The sequence below is a fragment of the Tachyglossus aculeatus genome, chromosome X3 (genome assembly GCF_015852505.1).
Source record: "Tachyglossus aculeatus isolate mTacAcu1 chromosome X3, mTacAcu1.pri, whole genome shotgun sequence".
Classification (NCBI taxonomy): Eukaryota; Metazoa; Chordata; class Mammalia; order Monotremata; family Tachyglossidae; genus Tachyglossus; species Tachyglossus aculeatus.
Window position 1 is genome coordinate 34,760,264 of NC_052099.1, and position 23,390 is coordinate 34,783,653.

Consider the following 23,390-nt stretch of genomic DNA (forward strand, 5'->3'; position numbering starts at 1 on the left):
GCGCGCAGCTCTGTGCCCTCCCGCCCCCCCTCCTCGATGGGAGCCGTGGACCCACCGTCTGCCCAGCACGGCCAGTGCAGGAGGGCACTTGGGCAGTTACGTGACTGAAAATTCACATCCTTGTTCTCGGGTCTTTCCGGGAAGCCTCGCGAAGCGAGCGCCCCAGCCACCACGGAGAGCGATGGACGGGGACGGCGGGGTTGGAGAAAGCTAGGTGAAGGTCACTCCCCGACACTTTTATATCTTCTAATTCCAGACTTGTGGATTTAGGGCTTTTTTTCCCCTTTAAAATAATTGAGCCACGTCGGGGCAAGGGACTCTGTTGGGATTTTCGTCTTAGAGCGTCTAGTTTGAAAGCCAGCTCTTGTAGTGAATCTCTTCATACCTCAAGGCTCCGGGAGCCGATCTCTAAAAACCATTTCTCTTAATATTTGTGGTTTTTCTTAAGCGCTTACTATGTGCCAGACACTGTACTAAGCCCGGGGGTAGATACAAAGATAATCAGGTCCCCTGTGGGGCTCACAGTCAAAGAGTCAAAAAGAGCATAGGTATTGAATCCCAATTTTGCAGATGAGGTATCTGAGGCCCAGAGAAGGGAAGTGACTTGCCCACGGTCACACAGCAGATAAGTGGCAGAGCCTGGATTAGAGCCCGGGTCCTTCCCCCAGACCCTTGCCTTTTCCATTAGGTAACCAATGCACTGGGTGGTTCCTGCTCAATGGACTGACGGGTACGTGGTGTTCATGTGGTCTGGCTAACGGTACTGGATTCTCACCCTTCACGTGTACCCTGGGCAGACCAACCGACCAGTTCCCGAACAGTGCTGTGAGATCCGGGCACTGGCCCCAGGAACGAAAAGTCTCCCAAATAATACTGCCCAGTCTGAGTACATGGCCATTAATCGCTCGGTTAAGCATCGATTCTTCCCTGTTGGTGATTTCCCCGCCAATACTGAATTGGCAGTGATTAGCACCTATGGCCCATGGTGCTTATCCAGCCTAATAATAATGATAATTATGGTATTTGTTAAGCACTTACTATGTGCCAGGCACTGTACTAAGCACTTCGGGGGTGGAGGGGATACAAGCAAATAGGGTTGGACACAGTCTCTGTCCCACATGGAGCTCACAGTCTTCATCCCCATTTTACAGATAAGGGAACTGAGGCCCAGAGAAGTGAAGTGACTTGCCCAAGGCCACACAGCAGACAAGTGGCAGAGCCTCGATTAGAACCCCAGGTCTTTCTGACTCTCAGGTGTGTGCTCTATCCATTAGACCATGCTGCTTTATACGGCAACCCTGAAGAAAGTGGCTGAGAACACCAGGGGTCGGTTGACTTCATTAACAAAATTAGAAAATCGTAGTACATAAAAGGGCCTAAAAATACTACTGACTTGATGGGAAGGGTGACCATTTGATTTCCCAATCCCACCTCCCCATCTTGTTTACCCTACTGAGGAAATAACTGTGTAGAGAAAATGCCAAATGTTGTGGGGAAGCACCTCTTATCCCTTCACCTATACCTCTGCCTATGGACCAGATTAAATGTGCGAAGTGTGGGAGAGAGAGAGAGTGGGAGAGAGAGATGGGTGTGAACGAAGTTCTATTTCAGGACTGCCGCTAAGCCAAATGATTCTGGGGCTGATTGTACCGCTTCTCGGGGCCTTGGTTTCTCTACCTGTACAATGGAAGACACTTCATACCTGTAAAAGATGTTGTGAGATTGCAGGAGTGAATTTTGGGAAGAACCGCAGTTTTTCAGATGAAAGGGGATATGTGAGTGTAAATATTGAGGATGAAAGAAAGGGTCAGCTCATTTCCTTCCTTTTTCCCCCTTCCCTCCACTCCTTCCTCCAGATGGATGCAACAGAGAGTCCTGTGTTGATGGGAAGTCAGTAGTTAGTTAGGGAAGGACTTTGAGCATCAACACTAGCACAGGTCTCCGAGCCCAGTACCGTTCATGGGTGCGATGATGATGTTGGGGTGACGGCTGAGTCTCCCCCTTCGCTTCTGTGTTTTGCGAGGTGCGTGTAGAGGCCGAGGCGGGAAGCCCAGGGCCGGCTGCGGATGCCGAAGTTAGGTGTGCCTTGATTGTTGGGCTGTATTAAAGACTGCCTTCTGCCTGGCATGTGTGCATCCTTTGCTGCAGCGATGCCTAAAAAGCTGTGTTGTGGCCCGGCCCCATCAGGAGCACGCTCCTGCTCCGAGCTCTCCGTTGGCATCATCCTCTTGTCATTTGTCCACGCCAAGTGGCCGCACCTTTGCAGCTGAGCTCTGGTCACCGTGGCCTGAGCTCTTGGGACCCCACGGCCCGGCAGAACCTTGGGGTTCGGGATGGGAGCTGGCCATTTTACGCTGGCCGCCCGCCTGCCTCGGATGGCTCTGCTGGGTGGCCGATGGTCAGGTTGTTGGTCCGCCGTCGGCGTGGTGTCCGTGCGTTGCAGCTGACCAGCAGTGTTGGAAAGCAGAATGAAGAGAGAAAATTAATCTCTGAAAAGGATGTGAACGGAAATGCTGTCTCAGAAATGTGGTTAGTGGATCACTAAATTTACACCTGTCTAAGATCGAATGCTTTTTTCAGGATAAAACTTTTAAAATCCTTAAGCACGGTTTGCTCACCTGCGTACCCTCCTCCCTCTGATCCTGTCCATTAACCAGCTAGAAGACTGGTGGCACCTAGGCCAAGGGCATAAAAGTGTTACCGTGGCAATAAGTAGCTTTAATGATGATCCTGAGGCAACAAATCATTCACTCATTCAGTCGTATGTATTGAGTGCATACTATGTGCGGCGCACTGTACTAAGTGCTTGGGAGAGTACAATATAACAATAATAAACAGGTACATTCCCTACCCACAACGAGCTTACTTACAGTCAACACACTCATCGATGGCATTTATTGAGCGCTTTACTGTGTGCAGAGCACTTTGCTAAATTAGCAGGCACGGTGCCCAGCCACAATGAGCTGACAGCGTAGAGGACGGCCTTCTCCATCCTCATCACCGACAGTAGTCAAGCATCCACCGTGTAGACAACTTTCTCTATGGAGCCGGAAGGAGTATAAAGGAAGAACCAAGCTCATACCGGACGGGGAACGTGTCCACCAAACTCTGTTAGACTGTACTCTCCCAAACGCTTAGTGCAGTGCTCTGCAAACGGCAAGCGCTCAGTAAATATCACTGATGGATCCCCGCTGTCAAGGAATTGACAATGCAAGGAGGAAGAAAGGACAGAGGGCAGTGTGGTCACCTGCGGAAGCTGGGAAACCCACGTGGTTCATTTATTCATTCGTTCAATCGTATTTATTGAGCACTTACGGTGTGCAGAGCACTGTACTAAGCGCTCGGGAAGTACAAGTTGGCAACCTGTAGAGACAGTCCCTACCCAACAGCTGGCTCACAGTCTAGAAGACGTGGTTAATTCCAAGAACCGAAATGGAGAGTTTTCAGAGAATAAGAAGAATAATGATGGCATTTGTTAAGCGCTTACTATGTGCCAAGCACTGTTCTGAGCACTGGGGGGGATACAAGGTGATCAGGTTGTCCCATGTGGGGCTCACAGTTTCAATCCCCATTTTACAGATGAGGTAACTGAGGCCCAGAGAAGTGAAGTGACTTGCCCAAAGTCACACAGCTGACAAGTGGCGGAACATTCATTCATTCATTCATTCAATCGTATTTATTGAGCACTTACTGTGTGCAGAGCACTGTACTAAGCGCTTGGGAAGTACAAGTTGGCAACATATAGAGACGGTCCCTACCCAACAGTGGGCTCACAGTCTAGAAGGAGCACGGATTAGAACCCATGACCTCTGACTCCCAAGGCCAGGTTCTTCCCACTGAGCCACGCTGCTTCTCACCATCACGGTTTTAGGATTGAATTACAATTTTAGTAATAATCTTTCTTTGCTAATCCCCTGGGATTTTAAATGGGAAGAGACGTCCTGGCCCTCTGAAATAGCATATATTATCACTGGACTTAATGTCCCTGAACATGGTTAAAATACAGCCTTAGATCCCAGGTTGGAGAGAGAAAGGATATGCTTGTTCATCATGTACATCACGTACCTACACAAGGCCATTCCTGGGGGATGAAAAAATGGCCTTTCCCTGAGATCCCAGAATCAGGATAGGCATAGTCATGGCAACCCCCTCCTCCCCACCAGCGGCTTCACGGCCCTTGGACAGATACAAGAAAATCAGGTTGGACACAGTCCATGTCCCACATAGGACTCACAGTCATTCACTCATTCATTCAATCGTATTTATTGAGCGCTTACTGTGCGCAGAGCACTGTACTAAGAGCTTGGGAGAGTACAACAGACACATTCCCTGCCTACGACAAGTTTACAGTCTAGAGGTGGGGAGACAGCCATTAATATAAATGAATTACAGATACATAAGTGCTGTAAAGGTAACTGAGCCCCAGGGATGTGAAGTGACTTGCCCAAGGTCACCCAGCCGGCAAGAGGCAGAGACAGGATTAGAACCCTGCTCCTTCTGGCTCCCAGGCCTGTGCTCCATCCACCAGGCTGTGCTGCTTCCTCAGGGTTGCCTTCATCGAGGAGCACACTCCACTTTTGTGCTGTTTCCTCATGCTTGCCTTCATCAAGGAGCACACTCCACTTTACGCCTGAACCTTGTGGATGGAGGGAGGAAAGGGGGCCGGGGAAGGGTCGATGGGAGCAGATTGCTTAGCAAGAAGTTGCAAAGATGGGTACAGGGGATTTGGGGGGGAAATGGACACCCAGCTCGGGCTAACTAGCCAGCAGGTTGTCCCAGAAATATTGTTCCATGATTTGGAGCATGTTTGCTTCGTGTCCTCTGTATGCCGTAAGCACTCAAGCGCTATGGTTTGATTGAAAGTACCTGTTAGAAGCATCAACTGTATGTACTGGGCCCTGGGGGTGGAGAGCAATGGCTCTGGAGGCGTGGACGGGGTTGGGGGAGGATGGCAAGAGGTGGAAGAAACCACTAGGTTTGGGCGGACATCGGAAGACTCTAAGCATGGCAGTTGGGGCTGCTGTCATAACTGGAATGTGGGATGCTTGCATTCATTCTAGTGCATGTATATACATGTGATCTGGTTATATGTGTGTGATCTGGTTCTTCGCTCACACCAACAGCATGCTTTTCAGCATTCGTTAGAAATAACTAAGTAGAAATCATTTAAGTGGAAAGACCGTCCAGGCTCATTCAGCCCTTTAAAACTTCAGAGGTTACTTTCTATCACTGGGTTGGACCAACACTGGACCCTGAACAGTCCAGAGACCAGTCTCCAGCGGGCAACGGCAGGTACAATTCACGGGCTACTGACCCCATGAGGGACAGACCGCAGCGGCCCACAGCATCTCAGACCCAGGGAAGAGGGGGCTGGGATCATCCTTTAAAGATGGTTGTGAAATCAATCAATCAATCGTATTTACTGAGCGCTTACTGTGTGCAGAGCACTGTACTAAGCGCTTGGGAAGTACAAGTTGGCAACATATAGAGACAGTCCCTATCCAACAGTGGGCTCACAGTCTAAAAGTCTAAAAGGGAGCACATTCCCCTTTCCTCTGTCATCCTCCCTATGCCCAGCACATATCACATTGGCTCCCGAACATAGGATGCAATTCAAACTGCTAGTGATAATGAGATTTTTTTTTGAAGTTTTGTTTTCATAAAAACGGGCGGTTCTGCCAGGAGAAGGTTTATGAAAGTAAAATTTTATTGAAATTGGAGGAAATTATTTTCTAGATTACGTCTTAATTGATCCTTGTTTATAATTCATGAAATTTCCCCACCATCAGTCTCCTTTGAATCTCCCAGCTATGGAGACATTAAATACCATCTGCCGACTGATTGAGTGTCATGTTTTGCTCCGTTTCAATCAGATCGTTCTGTGTATGAGCTGTGGGGCCTTCTGTTCTCGGGTTATATTCTCCAGCTATCGGGAGTTCCGGTGGCCAGCGTTGGCACTAAAATAGTCGAGAGGACATGGCAGCCCGAGGGGGCATCTACGTTCCTCCAGCAAGGTGCGGCTGTGGGGTCGGGAGGCTGGAGCCAGTGAGGTGGGAGATGGGGGTTGGGGCTGGTGGGGGGGCGGGCACAGTTGAAAACTGGAAAGTTTCAGTCTGTTTCCTTTACGGTTTCACTGTTCCCCCCCACCCTCAGTCCCATAGCACTTATGTCCATATCCATAATTCATTTATAGTAATGTCTGTCTACTCCTCTAGACTGTAAGATCCTTGTGGGCAGGAAGTGCATCTACCCACTCGTACTGTCCCAAGTGCTTTTGGTAAGTCCTCTGTATGCGCTAAGTGCTCTAGTGCCATGGTTTGATTGAAAGTACCTGTTAGAAGCATCACCTGTATGTACTGGGCCCTGGGGGTGGAGAGCAATGGCTCTGGAGGTGTGGAGGGGGGTGGAGGGACGGATAGCAAGAGGTGGAAGAAACCACTAGGTTTGGGCAGACATCGAAAGAGAAGCAGCATTGCCTAGTGGATAGAGCATGGGCCTGGGAATCAGAAAGACCTGGGTTCTCATCCCAGCTCAGCCACTTGTCTGCTGTGTGACCTTGGACAAGTCCCTTAACTTCTCTGTGCCTTGGTTCCCTCCTCTGTAAAATGGGGATTAAAACTGTGAACCCCATGTGGGACAGGGACTGTGTCCAACCTGATTTGCTTGTACGCATCCCAGAACTTAGTACAGTGCCTGACACGTAGTGCTTAGCAAATACCACAATCATTATTATTATTATTACAACATATAACATCTCCATTACTTTGCATGCTGGCATTACACATGCAGAGTGCTCCATACAGAGTAAGCACTCAGTAAATACCCTTGATCGATGCCATGATGGGAGGGGGCAAGGCATTTTTTCTCACCTCACGGTGGTCAGATGTCTGAAGCCGACCCTGGGAACGGGGAAAGAGTTTCAGTTTAATGGGCGAAAAATTTTGAATGACCAGTATGGTGAAAGTGACTGCATGCATAAGTGGTTTCCATGTTTCTTTATCGACTTCATCAACTTGTCAGCTACAGGATGGTAGTTCTAAAACCTGCCATCACGCCTGCCGCACTGAGAATTGTGTGGGCTACAGCTTACTCACCAGTTCAGTCAAGAAAAGAATCGAGGAGTCTGTTAAAGTGACTTGAGCAAAACAAACCCCCCCCCCCCCCCGCCCCACCACCACAATACCTGGAGAGTTTGGCTGAAACCATCTCTGCAGCGTGGCTCAGTGGAAAGAGCACGGGCTTTGGAGTCAGAGGTCATGGGTTCAAATCCCGGCTCCACCACTTGTCAGCTGTGTGACTTTGGGCAAGTCACTTCACTTCTCTGTGCCTCAGTTCCCTCATCTGTAATATGGGGATTAAGATTGTGAGCCCCACGTGGGATAACCTGATCACCTTGTATCCCCTCCAGCGCTTAGAACAGTGCTTTGCACATAGTAAGCGCTTAACAAATACCATTATTATTATTATTATCTCTGCCCATGTTATCCAGGCAATTGCCTCCCTCTCCTCTTCACTTTCAAGGGTAGACCTGTCTTCAGTTAGTCTTTCAATGGAAGAATTAACATTATATACAACTAATGCTTACAAAGGACATGGGAACAACCCCTGGGATAATTCTCAACTCGACGGAAGACTGACAGTGTCATGCTGCCTTCGCTCTGGCCCTTTTCAGCTGACAATCTCAAAATCCTGATAATAATAATAATGATTGTGGTACTTGTTACTTGCTTACTATGGGCTGGGCACTGGACTAAGCGTTAGAGTGGATATGAGCAAATTGGGTTGGATGCAGTCCCTGTCCCACAGGGGGCTCACAGACTCGATCCCCATTTTACAGATGAGGCAACTGAGGCCCAGAGAAGTGAATTGATGACTTGCCCAAGGTCACACAGCTGACAAGTGGCAGAGCCCGTGATTAGAACCTATGTCCTTCTGACTTTCAGGCCCGTGCTCTATCCATTAGGCCACGCTGCTTCTCGTGTGGTAGTACGTGTTATTGAAGAAATTGGTTTGAATCTTGCCACCCTTTTCACCTCATTTTGGGAAGGGACGAGGCTTTGGAAGGCCGAGAGCCTAGGTGTCGAAGAGAGATGGGGAGCCCCGGGGGTTTCTGTGGGAAGGGCATTTCCTGGGATGATGGTCTGCAGTGGGCAGCCTGGAACACGTAACTGCTCAGTCTGGTCTTTCTGCCGTCTAATATGTCCTTCCTGCAATGGGTCGTGTCGACCAACTCTTAGGACAGTGCTCTGCACATATGAAGTGCTCAATAGATAGACTGCAATCGAACGGGGAGTCAGGCATCATCATGTATGGAGGGTCTGCTGTGTGTAGAGCCCATATTAGGTGCTTGGAAAAATGCCATCAATCAAGCGCTTAGTACAGTGCTTTGCACATGGTAAGTGCTCAATAAATATGATTGAATGAATGAATGAATGGTATTTACTGAGCACTTACTGTGGGCAGAGCACTGCGTTCTACCCTCAAGGAGGTTACGGTTTACAGGAGAGGCAACAGACAGCAACTGACAAACGTTCAGCGGGGAGAAGGAATCTCCCTTCCAGGTTGCTGGATGAACTTCAGTCCGGAGACTCCAGGACTGACGGGCCTGCGGGGAGGTATTGAGGAGAACACCGGGGGCTTGCATTGCGACCCTCGCTCCCTGCTCTCGCCTGTGCTAGTTGTGTTCCAGCCGGAGCCCAGAGTACAGCGAACAAGCAAGCGGGCAGAGAGGCAGCGCATGGCAAAGGGCATTCATTCACTCATTCAATCGTATTTATTGAGCGCTTACTGTGTGCAAAGCACTGTACTAAGCGCTTGGGAAGTACAAGTTGGCAACATACAGAGACGGTCCCTACCCAACAACGGGCTCACAGTGAGGTCTTTGCCCAGGTCAGCCAGCTCCTGGCAGAGCCAGGGCTAGCAGGACTCCAAGTTTACAATAGGGAAAAGGTAAAAGCTGAGCTCCAAATGATAAAAATCTGAGGGGAAATCTGATGGGGGACAGTGGGAATTAGGCAGGGAAGGCCTCCTTGCGGTGGTGGCACGGTAGGAGGGCTCCGAGGTGGAAGGGATGTGATTTAGTGGTTCGAAGTCTATCGCTGCTTGGCAGAATATCAGTCAGTCAATCAGTGACATTTATTGAGTGCTTACTGTGGGCAGAGCACTGTACAAGGCACTTGGGAAAGAACAGTAGGATAGAGTTGTTGACATGTTGGCAGTCCCTGCCCTCAAGGAGCTTGCAGAGTAGCACATGGCAGAGTCAGAAAGTCATGGATTCTAATCCCAACTCCACCACTTGTCTGCTGAGTGACCTGGGGGAAGTCACTTCACTTCTCTAGGCTTCAATTCCCTCATCTGAAAAGTGGAGATTAAGACTGTGAGCCCCATGTGGGACAGGGACTGTGTCCAACCCAATTTGCTTGTATCCACCCCAGTGCTTAGTACAGTGCCCAACCCAGAGTAAGCACTGAACAAATGCCACTATTATTATTATCATCATCATTACTAGCTGGGTCCACAGTGCCCTGATGGTTCCCCTACATCAAAATGCATTCATCTTCAAGCTGGATAACTGAAGGGATTCGTTTAGCATTTGAGATTGGCATACAAAAACGTGATTGTCCAAAAATCGCCCAGTTTCCAACCTAAAGCTCCCAGAATGTCCCTGATCCTACTACAAAAGTTAGGTGACTCCCGTTTATAGGCAACTAATAATAATCACAATAGTGGTGGTATTTAAGCATTTGCTATGTGTCACACACTGTACTTAGCGCTGGGATAGACGCAAGATAATCAGGTTGGACCCAGATCCTGCCCCTCAGTGTGCTCACAGTCTAGGTAGGAGGGAGAGAATCTCCACTTTACTGATGAGAAAACAGAGGTACAGAGAAGTGAAGTTACTTGCCCAAGGTAACACAGTCAGCCAGGGACTGAGTGGGGATTAGAACCCAGGTCACCTGACTCCCGGGCCGTGCTCTCTCCACTAGGCTTCGCTGCTTCCGAAAGTACTACAAGGGAGAGAGGGAGGGAGAGGAGGAGGAAGAGAACAAACAAAAAAGTGATGGAGGAAAAGACTGAGAGGGACGTCCTGGAGATTTCTTTTTAGTTTCCCAGTAATGCCCTGAACGAAAAGCTTGGCAGTAGGCACGTCGCTTTTCAGAAGATTCGGTATTGGCTGGAGTGGCTCTCACTTTGGAAGAGTGAGATAAATTTCAAAGTGCTCTTGATGAATTCAGAAAACGGGCGCACACACAAACCGGCTGGAATTCCATAAGGATGAAAGCCAAGCTAAACAAGTCAGGAATGTGTCATTTTAAAACAGCACGACAGCGAGAGGTGCCAACAGGGACCACAAGGGTCAGATCGGTCCACTGGGCTGACCCTCGTTAGAGAATTGTGCTGCTTTTGGCCCCCAGAGTGTTAAGTAGGATGCTCCAGACGGTAAGCTCGCTGTGGGCAGGGAACGTGTCTGTTTACTGTAATATCGTACTCTCCCAAGAGCTTAGCACACTGCTTTGCACACGGTAAGCACTCAATAGATACAATGGAATGAATGAAAGAATGAATGGTCCAAAGTAAACGCTGAGAAGAATGACCAGAACGGTCAAGAATTGAATTTCTCTAGACTACAAACTCCTCGAGGACAGGGACTCAGTTAACAGGTTGACTGATTCCTCGCCTACCGATTTCTTTATTACTGGCCTGAAAGAAGGAATTGGGAAGACACACATGTCAAGTATCCAAATGACCCCTTCAGAAGAGATCAGGGTTTGGGGCTGGGCCCCGATGGCTCTCCTGACATCTGGAAGGGGCCCACCTGGTTTGAGAGGTCTTTCCTGCCCCTTGAGCAGCCAGACACCGGGGGGAGGAGAACCTGGAATTTGTTCTGACTCTTTCAAGGAACTAGCTGGTTATAGCTTTGCTCTGCTTTGGATTTATAATCTTCGGTCTCTGGGGGTTTTGCCTGATGCTCATTCACGGTCAGCATCACGAGCCATTGACGCAAGATTGAAAACGGCAGACAGGCTCATCCTCTGGCATGTTTTGGGCACTAAGTCAAGGTCCCTGGAAGGAAGGTAGTGTACCAGCAGCTGGCTCGGCCCCTCCTGGATCCGCTTTTATTTACTTGGTGGACAAACCCTTAGTAGGGAATTCGTCTTTTTGCCCAAAAGGGAAGAAATACCAAGAAATACCCTTGAGAGGCAATGGGGGCTAACGGATAGAGCACGGGCCTGATGGTCAGAGGACCTGGGTTCTAATCCTGGATCTGCCGCTTGTCTGTTGGGTGAACTTGGGCAAGTCACTTAACTTCCCTCTGGCTCACTTTACAGTATGCCAGGGATATTGCTCCTCCTCCGGCATCTTCCAGGAGTCACACACCACTGCTCCCACTGTTCATTCTGACTGAGCCCCTTCCTTCCTCTCCCCCTCGTCCCCCTCTCCATCCCCCCATCTTACCTCCTTCCCTTCCCCACAGCACCTGTATATATGTATATATGTTTGTACATATTTATTACTCTATTTATTTATTTTACTTGTACATATCTATTCTATTTATTTTATTTTGTTAATATGTTTGGTTTTGTTCTCTGTCTCCCCCTTTTAGACTGTGAGCCCACTGTTGGGTAGGGACTGTCTCTATATGTTGCCAACTTGTACTTCCCAAGCGCTTAGTACAGTGCTCTGCACACAGCGCTCAATAAATGCGATTGATGATGATGATGGTTTATTCAATCATTCATTCAATCATATTGATGAACGTTTACTGTTTGCAGAGCACTGTACTAAGCGCTTGGAGGAGTACAAGATAACAATAAACAGACATATTCCCTGCCCACAACGAGCTTCCAGTCTAGAGCTCCCCAGGATGCTATCCCCCCCAGCCCAGGACCTGATATTTCAGGGATGTGGAACACAATCCTTGCACAACCGTGGTTCAGATTTGAACTGGGCAGTAGAACATTTATGAACCTGCAAGTTGCAGCCAAGATCTTGCCAACAGGAAAGCGTGTCAGATTTTCCCCAAGTGTTCATTTGTATATCCCTACACACCCAGGTATAGGCAAGATGGAGGAGAATGTCAGAAATGCTCAAACAGTGCTCTCAACTGTGAGCCCGTTGTTGGGTAGGGACCGTCTCTATATGTTGCCGATTTGTACTTCCCAAGCGCTCAGTCCAGTGCTCTGCACACAGTAAGCACCCAATAAATGATTGAATGAACAACAACTCCTTCAATCAGGAGTATTGTTCACTCATTCATTCATTCATTCAATCGTATTTATTGAGCGCTTACTGTGTGCAAAGCACTGGACTAAGCGCTTGGACAGTACAAGTCGGCAACATATAGAAATGGTCCCTACCCAACAACGGGCTCACAGTCTAGAAGGGGGAGACACAACAAAGCAAAACATGTAGACAGGTGTCAAAATCGTCAGAACAAATAGAATTAAAGCTATATGCACATCATTAACAAAATAAATAGAATAGTAAATATGTACAAGTAAAACAGAGTAATCTGTACAAATATATATACAGGTGCTTTGGGGAGGGGAAGGAGGTAGGGCAGGGGGGATGGGAAGGAGGAGAAGAAGTATGGCCAGGAAGGTGCCTGCCAACTCTATTATACTGTCCCAAGCGCTTAGTAGAGAGCTCTGCACACAGCGCTTAATAAATACAATTGATTGATTGGACTGAGCACCTCCTGTGGGTCACACACTGTACTAAGCCCTCAGGAGAATACAGTAGAGTTAGTGTACAACAAACAGCATTTATAGAACAAGTCTCTCTTTTTGCCCTGTGTTACATAAATCTTTTGTTTTTCTTCTCATCTCAACCTTCTCTATTCCACCCATTTTACTTACCATTGCCCAATTCTCCACTTTCCTTCAATAGCGGTGTCCTTGACCTTGTTTTCTCCTACATTTCCCTGGCAACTCTTGGGGGCCTCTTTTGTCATCCTTACCAGTTTTAGGTCTTTCACTGGACCACTTCCCAAGAGTCCAGTACTGCTCATAATCATCAACATCATCATCATCATGCTAATAAGGAGGAGAATTGTGGTATTTGTTAAGCACTTACTATGTGGCAGGCACTGTTCTAAGCTCTGGGGTAGATGCAAGATAATTAGGTTGGACACAGTCCCTGTCCCACATAGGGCTCACAGTCTTAAAGTGAAGCAGCGTGGCTAAGTGGAAAGAGCACGGGCTTTGGAATCAGAGGTCATGGGTTCGAATTCCGCTCCACCACATGTCTGCTGTGTGACCTTGGGCAAGTCACTTCACTTCTCTGAGCCTCAGTTACCTCATCTGTAAAATGGGGATTAAGACTGTGAGGCCCACGTGGGACAACTTGATCACCTTGTATCCCCCCCAGCGCTTAGAACAGTACTTTGCACAGAGTAAGCGCTTAATCAATCAATCAATCATATTTATTGAGCACTTACTGTGTGCAGAGCACTGTACTAAGTGCTTGGGAAGTCCAAGTTGGCAACATATAGAGACAGTCCCTACCCAACAGTGGGCTCACAGTCTAGAAACAAATGCCATCATTATTATTAAACCTATTTTTCAGGTGAGAGAACTGAGGCACAGAGGAGTTAAGTGACTTACCCAAGTCACACAGCAGACACGTGCAGAACCAGGATTAGAATCCAGGTCCCTCTGACCCCCAGGCCCATGATAGTGCATGAAGGAGGAAGTTTTCTGCCCAGTACAGGGCGTGCTGTCAGGATGAGTGACGGTCAAGAGGGAGGATTCTCTATGGGGGATCAATGAGGAGGTCACGGGGAGCAGTCAAGTAAAACATTTGCGTTCTTGGCAATTTCCAGTCTAGCTCTATCTTCCCCCCTACATTGGCCTACGGTGCACAGCATGAGCTGGATCCAGATTTGGCAGGTGACCACCTTTAGGGAAGTCGGTCAACCAATCAGTCGTTATTTCTTCAGCACCTATGCTGTGCAGTCAATCGATCCTATTTATTGAGCGCTTACTTTGCGCAGATCACTGTCCTAAGCACTTGGGAGAATACAACACAACACTATAATAGACACACTCCCTGCCCACGGTGAGCTTACAGTCCAGACAGGGAGGCAGACATCAGTACAAATAAATAAATTATATGTATACGTAAGTGCTGCGGGGCTGGGAAGGGGGATGAATGAAGGGAGCGGGAGAAAAGGAAACGAGGGCTTAGGGAAGGCCTCTTGGAGGAGATGTGCCTTCAATAAGGCTTTGAAGAGTGGGAGAGGAATTGTCTGTCTGATCTTAGGAGGGAGCGCATTACATGCCAGAGGCAGGACGTGGGCAAGAGGTTGGCGGTGAGATAGAGAAGATCGAGGTACAGCGAGAAGGTTACTCACTGTAGAGTAACTTAGAGGGGCGAAGTGTGCCCCTTGTATAGTAGGAGAGTAGCGAGGTGAGGTAGGAGGGGCCAAGGTGATTGCTTTAAAGCCAATGGTAGGGAGTTTTTGTTTTGTGCGGAGGTGGACCGATGGTCGGATGGGCAACCACTAGATGTTCTTGTGCCGAGCCCTGTACTAAGTGCTCAGGAGAGCGCAATAGTTAGTAGACACGATCCCTGCCCTCCAGGAGCTGACAGTCTAGCGGTGGATGTTATAATCTAGCTGTTCACTAACGTGTTTTCTAAGGACTCTGTTTCCCATATGCAAATTCAGGACACACAAGAGAGCGGATCAAAAGGGTCAGTTTGTTTCACCCGATCTTAGCGTTTAGAAAATTTCCCATTCCGTTAGTAATTCTCTCTATTAGGTTCATGCCTTGCCTGGATTCTGATGGTCGTGTCTGTCCTTTGGATACTGATGAAATGCTAGGGCAGTCAGCTTTTGTTTACAGGTCTCAAAGTCTGCAAATATTTTTCTAGCAAAACCGTCCACCCCGACTCTGACTGAACCTTCAGCCTTTCAGTCCTCTGAGGGACTTTGCATTGCAAAGTTTCGGTGTGGGTATGACTCTAGCCTACATTTTTATTGCAAAATTGTGAAATCCTATTCTCTTAAAGAGCGTGCCTCCAGTATCAACACTTGACCTGTAAAAAAGATGACTGCACGTTTTCTTTATAAAACCACTTTGAAATACCATATCCACCTGATGCCCGGTGCCTGACATAGAGGGATTCGGACCAAACGGACGGGAGCAGTTCATTCTCCCCAGTTTCTCGCACGTTGGCGGGAAGTAATGTATGTGTGACTCACCGGGAAGGAGCGCAAACCTGTCCAAACACCGATTGAACTTGCATCCCAAACTTGACACAAACAGGAGATCGGACTTTCCACCTTCGCCACACTAAGATGACTATCCCTTCCTAAACTGGGCCCTGAGGGCTCCACAAATGGCATTCCTAATGCCAAGTCGGAAGGAGCCAGGCCCGAGTCCAAGCAGGAGCAAGAGTCCGGGCCTTGGAAGAGCCTCAGGGCTAAGTTCATTCATTCATTCATCAATTCATTCATTCTATCGTATTTCTTGAGCACCTACTGTGTACAGACCACCGTACTAAATGCTTGGGAGAGTACAAATTGACAATAAACGGACATTTCCTGCCCTATAGGAGCTTACAGTCTAGAGGGGGAGACAGATATTAATCCACGTTTTGTTTTGTTGTCTGTCTCCCCCTTCTAGACTGTGAGCCCGTTGTTGGGTAGGGACTGTCTCTATATGTTGCCAACTTGTACTTCCCAAGCGCTCAGTACAGTGCTCTGCACACAATAAGCACTCAATAAATACGATTGAATGAATGAATGAATAGAAATAAATAAATAACAGCTATGGACATAAGAGCTGTGGGGCTGGGAGGGGGGATAAATAAAAGGAGCAAGTAGGGCGATGTAGAAGGGAGTAGGAGAAGAGGAAAGGGGGGACGTAGTCAGGGAAGGCCTTTTGGAGATACATGTGCCTTCAATATGTACATATCTGTCATTTATTTATTTGTATTTATGTCTGTCTCCTCAACCTAGACTGTAAGCTTGTTGTAGGCAGGGCATGCATCTGTTTATTGTTGTATTGTACTCTCCTAAGCGCTTAGTATAGTGCTCTGCACGCTGTAAGTGCTCAATAAATACAATTGAATGAATGAAAGGCTTAGAAGGGAGGGAGCATAATTGTCTGTCGGATTTAAGGAGGGAGGGAGTTCCAGGACAGAGGCAGGACATGGGCGAGGGGTCGGCGGCCAGATAGATGAGGTGGAGGTACAGTGAGAAGGTCGGTATTAGAGGCCGAAGGGCCATTATGTTACAACAGATGGGAAGGAGCCGGCCGACTCTGCAGACATCCAGTCCGAGAGCTTGCACTGTGGGAGGCCGGAACTAATCCCGGAAAAAGAAGGCCCCTTGACTGTTGGACTCAGGAGAAGGGGAAAGAAAATGGTTTGCTTCCAGAGTTGAACAGAGGTGCTGTAGACCCTATTAAAACCACATCTCCTCAAGCACTCAATCACCTTTTTCCCTTCTACCTCATCTTGCTACTCTCCTACTGCAACGCAGCCTGCACACTTTGCTCCTCTAATGCCAACCTTCTCACCATAACTCAATCTCATCTCTCTTGCTGCCAACCTCTCACCCACATCCTGCCTCTGGCCTAGAATGCTCTCCCTCTTCATATCAAACAGATGATCACTTTCCCCAGCTACAAAGCCTTACTGAAGGTACATCTGGTGGAGATGTACCTTCCTCCAAGAGGCCTTTCCTGACTAAGCCCTCATTTCCTCTTCTACTCCCTTCTGCATCACCCTGATTTGCTCCTTTTATTCACCCCTTCCTCGGCCCCACAGCCCTAATGTACATATCTGTCACTTATTGATATTAATGTCCATCTCCCCCTCTAGACTGTAAGGTCACTGTGGGCAGGGAACGTGTCTACCACCTTTGTTATACTGTATTCTCCCAAGCGTTTAAGTACAGTGCTCTGCACACAGTAAGTGCTCAATCAATATGATTGATTGAGCTCCTCCAGGAAGCCTTCCTTGACTAGTCTCTCATCTCCCTCCCTTCTGCATCATTTGGGAACTTGGGTTCACACTCCCAAGACCCTGTGATACTCACCTTTCCCCCACCCCTACAGAACTTAGGTCCACCTCCTTCTACTCTGTGGCTTTCCCACAGAGTATTTGCTTATTGATTGATTGATTGATATTTATTTTGAGGTCCATCTCTCCGACTAGATTGTAACCGGGTTAGAGTGTCTTCAAGGCAACAGCCAAGAATTTCTGCTTGATGCGAGAGGAATGGGCAACCGTTGAAGATTTTTGAGGAGTGGGGGCAGGTGATGAGAACCAGGTTCTCTAAAAAGCTCTTTGGTGAACAGCTCAATTGTAAGATCCTCCGCTAGAATGTAAGTTATTTGAGGGCAGGGATGTTGCCTACTACCTGTTTTGCTCTCCCGAGAGCTTAGTTAAGGGTTCCGCACAGAGTAAGTGCACAGTGAATACAACTGATTGATTTCATTGATCATCCCCACACTCGTCGACTATCGATTTCCCATCTGCAGCCCCCAGTAATGATAAGATATTTACCAGGATTTGCTGAACATCTATTGCGTGCAGGGCATTTACTGAGCACTTGGAGAGATGCAACAGAACCACGACAAAGCATTTTTCTCAAGCATTCTGAATCTTTCCAAAGAGCAAGGCAGCAAAGTAGGCAGCAGTAGGAAACAGTGGGAAGCAGCATGGCCTAAGGGAAAGAGCACGGGCCTGGGAGACAGAGGACCTGAATTCTAATTCTGTATGACCTTGTGCAAGTCACTTAACTCTGTGCCTCAGTTCCCTCAAATGCAAAATGGGGATTCAATAGATAATACTAATAACAATAACTGTGGTATTTGTTAAGCACTTAGGATGTGCCGAGCACTGTTCTAAGCACTGGGGTAGATAGAAGGTAACCAGTTTGGACACAGCCCCTGTCCCACATGGGGCTCACAGTCTTAATATCGTTCTCCTTCCTACTTAGACTGTGAGCTCCAAGTGGAACAGGTACTTACTGTAGCCGGGCTGGTTAACTTGCATCTACCCCAGTGCTTAGAACAGTGCTTGACACATAGAAAATGATTAACAAATACCGTTATTATTATTATCATTATGAGCTGAGTGTAACCCATTGGATTTCCTGCTGAGTCCCGAGGGGACTGACATTAGATGGGTCCTCAGAGATGCCCAGATCCATCTCTCCTAGTGCCTGTTGCTCCGATTCTCGATTCTGTTGGCCCGGCCCGGCTTTCTGAGTTGACCTCCCAGTTTCACTTTCATTTCAGGTCCCTCTCCTCTGTCAGTTTCAGTTCTGTTTCTCCAAGCCAGGTCTGTCTTTTGACTTCCCTTTGACTCGGCCCTGTGTGCTGTATTGCTCAATCTGGCTCTTGGTCACCTTTAAGCTTTTCACTTTTCCCCTCCTTCTTTCCTTTAACCTAGTTTCTTCAATCTCCTTCACACCATCTTTCTCCGGCTTCCTGGGCAGTCCCATTTTCACGAGACCAGAATACCGTGGAGGGAAACGAGGGTGACCGTTTTAAATAAACTGAGTCCTAAGATTTATCCCCGCTTGGCTCGTCAGCTCGTTCCATTTCTATATTCCAATTTTCCGAATTGAAATTTGGTATCAGTTCACCCACCGGTCCCTGAACCAGGGTTGGATATTCTGTTGTAGCCCGAATTACTCAGAATTGTGGACTCGATCAATTCTCCACTGTGTAAGAGAACGACATTACGGTACTGACGCCGAATCGGAGGAACCCCTCCAGTGAGGAGAGTCAGCTTTTATTTCATTGGAAGTAAAATGGATGTGAAGAGATAAGCTTCCCTGGTGACTGTCTGGCCGTCAGGTGAAGTTGTAGCTGATGTGGTGTAAATTTAACGAGGCCGAAAGGGTGGCTTCTCTTAATATGTAACATCTCAAGCTGAGGTCCACTTATGGGTCTTCTTGAACCTCCTGATACTTTCAACCTACTGCACAACTTCCCGGGGTAATGAAATTCCAGGCACTAGGAGAGATGGATCTGGGCATCTCTGCGGACCCATCTAATGTCAGTCCCCTCGGGGCTCAGCAGGAAATCCAATGGGTTACACTCAGCTCATAATGATAATAATAATAACGGTATTTGTTAATCATTTTCTGTGTGTGAAGCACTGTTCTAAGCACTGGGGTAGATGCAAGTTAACCAGCCCGGCTACAGTACCTGTCCCACTTGAGGCTCACAGTCTAAGTAGGAAGGAGAACGATATTAAGACTGTGAGAGAAGCACACAGAGAAGCAGCATGGCCCAGTGGATAGAAGATCATCATCATCATCATCAATCGTATTTATTGAGTGCTTACTGTGTGCAGAGCACTGTACTATGCTCTTGGGAAGTACAAGTTGGCAACATATAGAGACGGTCCCTACCCAAAAACGGGCTCACAATCTAGAAGGGGGAGACAGACAACAAAACAAAACTTGTAGAAAGGCGTCAAAATTGTCAGAACAAACAGAATTAAAGCTATATGCACATCATTAACAAAATAAATAGAATAGTAAATATGTACAAGTAAAAGCGCTTAACAAATACTGCTATTATTATTATTGTTACACATCCATAATTGGGAATGTGTCTAACGACTCCGTTGCATCGCGCTCTCCCAAGTGCGTAGTACAGTGCCCTCCCCACAGTAAGCACTCAATAAATACGATTGATTGCTTTTGGACCTGTGAGAGTCAATGGAGGCCCTGCATCTTGAAGTTATGGGATTCATTCTGGGTTTGCCCTGCATGCGCTTCACGATTTTGTTGCCTTCATGTACCCTCCCAACTTACGATTTTCCAGATGGAAGAGTCCTAATCTTTACAGCCTGTCCTCGCACAGAAACTGCTCCATCCCCCGATTATCTTGGTTGTATCTTTTCAAGCCTTATCACAATACCTAGATTATCACAGCCAGATGGGCTGACCAAACTGTACCCGAATATCATGCAAGAGGGGTGGTGGGTGCCAGGGAATAACGATAATAACTGTGGTATTTGTTAAGCGCTTACTTTGTGCCAGGCACTGTTCTAAGTGCAGGGGGTGGAAACAAACTAATCAGGTTGGACACAGTCCCTGTCCCACACAGGGCTCACAGCCTTAATCCCCATTTTACAGGTGAGGGCACCAAGGCACAGAGAAGTTAAGTGACTTGCTCAAGATCACCTAGCAGACAAGTGGCGGAGTCGGGATTAGAACCCAGGTCCTCCCGACTCCCAGACCTGTGCTCTATCCACTAGGCCACACTGCTTCTAGGGAAGGGATAAGAAAGGGACTGTGCCCTGAGATCATTTGGAGAGGAAGTTGGAGAGCTAAATGGTGTAACTAGCTTTGGTGATCCAGGATAGCTAACAAATTTCAAAGACTGAGCTCTCAGGCTGCGGGAAGCAGAACGGCCTAGTGGATAGACCATGGGCCTGGGGGTCAGAAGGTCATGAGTTCCAATTCTGGCTCCGCCACTTGTCTGCTGTGTGACCTTGGGCAAGTCACTTCACTTCTCTGAGCCTCAGTTCCCTCATCTGTAAAATAGGGATTGAGACTGTGAGCCCCCTGTGGGACAGGGACCGTGTCCAACCCAATTTGCTTGTGTCTCTCCCAGTGCTTAGTACAGTGCTCGGCACCTAGTAAACACTTAACAAATACTACGATTATTATTATTATTTGAATCCTTAGCATAGCAAAGCCACTATTTATTTGCCCTTAGAAGCATCCGGCATTGAACTGCACTGGCAATGCAATGCAACACATTGCAATACAATGCAAGTCCAGTAGCTTTGATCCCTGCTCTCCAGGAGTTTACATTCCACAACAGATTTAAACCCAAGAAGACATATAGGCATATTCAAACCACAATGGGCCAAACTGAGAGAACGATGAGCACATAGAGCGAACACCTATCGTACATTCCAACATCAAAACTGACTGGTTTACAAGCAAACGCTCAGTTTTGCAGTTGCAATAATGAGGACCGAACGATTTGTGGTGTGAATCGATTTCCTCCCCGCTCAGCCCTACTCCTGGGCTCCCTCGGTGGCGCTCCCGCTTCCCTCTGAGAACACGAGCAAAGGCGTTCATTCCTGGCTCAGCCCCATCCAGCCCAGGCTGGGGTCGCCAAGAGGCACAACCGGGTACGTGGAGGAGCCGTGAGAAGGTTGCAACCCACCCTCGCCCTTGGGATCGTACCGTCTCCCAATCCTAACTCTCCCCCTCAGCATTCTTGTCTCACCCCATTACGGTTCCCTCATTTGCATTTGCATATTACTCTATTTATTTATTTTACTTGTACATATCTATTCTATTTATTTTATTTTGTTAGTATGTTTGGCTTTGTTCTCTGTCTCCCCCTTTTAGACTGTGAGCCCTCTGTTGGGTAGGGACTGTCCCTATATGTTGCCAACTTGTACTTCCCAAGAACTTAGTACACTGCTCTGCACACAGTAAGCACTCAAGAAATACGATTGATGATGATGATGATGATTTGCCCAGCCAGCCTTCCCCTGCCTGCTCCGGCTTGGGCACGATGGTTCCCTTCCCTGTGGCTCCCTGCTCCACCCGCCTCCAGCAGCCTGGTCCAACGACTCCAGGACAAGCGGTTAGAGGGTGGCGGCGGTGGCAATGGGAACCCCAGGCCTGGGCCGCACCATCCCAGAGCAAGAGGGTTCAGCCCTGTTCTGGCTCCCAAAGCCGGACTGCTGCTGCCGCTAACACTGCCCTGCTTGGCAGCGGGGCTCCTGGGCTCGCTGCTGCGGCCTTTACTTTCCCCTCCCTTCAAAGCCTTATCCAAGGTATATCTATCTCCTCCAAGAGGTCTTCCCTAACTAAGTCCTCTTCTCCCGCTCCCTTCTGCATCACCCTGACCTGCTCCCTTTATTCATCCCCCCCTTCCCAGCCCCACAACCACTTATGTCCATCTCTGTCAGATGTTTATTTCTATTAATGTCCGTCTCCCCCTCTGGACTGTAAGCTCCTCGTGGGCAGGGAACGTGTCTGTTTATTGTTGTCTTGTACTCTCCCATACGCTTAGTACGGTGTTGCACACACAGTAAGCGCTCAATAGATACGATCGACCGACGATTGACCGACTGACTGACTGGCGTCCTTCTCGGCTGGCCTCGGGCCCGAGAGCTGCGCAACTGTCTCCGCCGGGGACAACGGGAGGAGCGCTGGCTGGACCCCTGATCCTGAGCTAGACAAGTTTCGGGGTTGGCGGGGTGTGAGCCGGAACGCCACGCTAGGCCTTGGGGACAGAGACGAGAATAATAAGTCAACACAGTCCCAAACCCCTCGAGACCTCACAATATTAAAAAGGATGGTTAGCTGGCCTATACTGCTGACAGCTTCTAGACTCCCCCTTCTAGACTGTGAGCCCACTGCTGGGTAGGGACTGCCTCCGGGTTCGGGAGCCGCTGGGACCCCGCTGGGCTGGGTGATAGTGCCCCCGCCGACTAAGCGAATGTCCCCCGACCATCCTGCGACTTGGGCATATTAGGCCTGTCACCTCTTTATGGAATCCCTAACTCCAGCCTGGTGAGCCAGGGCAGCCAGGGCGCTGCATGCCCGCCCGGGCGCCGCCTGCGATACCGTCTCTCCTGGTGGGACCGCGCACTCGCGGCCTGCTCCTTCCTCCTCCTGTCCTCCTACATCCTCCTCTGTTCTCTCTCCCCCTGTTCTCTCCTCCTCTGTTCTCCCTCCTGCTGTTCTCTCCTCCTCTGTCCTCCCTCCTTCTCTGTTCTCTCCTCCTCTGTCCCTCTTCCCCGTCCTCCCTCCTCCTGTTCTCTCCTCCTCTGTTCTCCCTCCTGCTGTTCTCTCCTCCTCTGTCCTCCCTCCTTTTCTGTTCTCTCCTCCTCTGTCCCTCTTCCCTGTCCTCCCTCCTCCTGTTCTCTCCTCCTCTGTCCCTCTTCCCCGTCCTCCCTCCTCCTGTTCTCTCCTCCTCTGTCCCTCTTCCCCGTCCTCCCTCCTCCTGTTCTCTCCTCCTCTGTTCTCCCTCCTGCTGTTCTCTCCTCCTCTGTCCTCCCTCCTTCTCTGTTCTCTCCTCCTCTGTCCTCCCTCCTTCTCTGTTCTCTCCTCCTCTGTCCCTCTTCCCCGTCCTCCCTCCTCCTGTTCTCTCCTCCTCTGTCCCTCTTCCCCGTCTTCCCTCCTCCTGTTCTCTCCTCCTCTGTCCTCCCTCCTTTTCTGTTCTCTCCTCCTCTGTCCTCTCTGCCCCTGTCCGTCCTCCCTCCTCCTCTCTCCCCCTCTGTCCCTCTTCCCCGTCCTCCCTCTTCTGTCCTCCCTCCCCCTCTGTCCTCTCTCCCTGTCCTCCCTCTTCTGTCCTCTCTCCTCCTCTGTTCTCTCTCCTGTCTCTCTCTCCTTGTCCTCCCACTTCTGTCCTCTCTCCTCCTCTGTTCTCTCTCCCTGT

The 23,390-nt window shown here is 48.8% G+C and overlaps 1 protein-coding gene across 1 annotated transcript in view; it reads left to right on the forward strand.

Annotated features, from left to right (window-relative positions):
- The first annotated feature begins 4,736 nt into the window (after positions 1 to 4,736).
- Positions 4,737 to 23,390, forward strand: part of ZCCHC2 (zinc finger CCHC-type containing 2) — a 56,110-nt gene continuing 37,456 nt past the window's right edge. Inside the window, 5 exon segments of the mRNA XM_038770297.1 lie at positions 4,737 to 4,823; positions 5,927 to 6,014; positions 8,562 to 8,740; positions 21,005 to 21,138; positions 21,558 to 21,595. Of these exon segments, the coding sequence (XP_038626225.1) occupies positions 4,737 to 4,823; positions 5,927 to 6,014; positions 8,562 to 8,740; positions 21,005 to 21,138; positions 21,558 to 21,595 (526 nt within the window).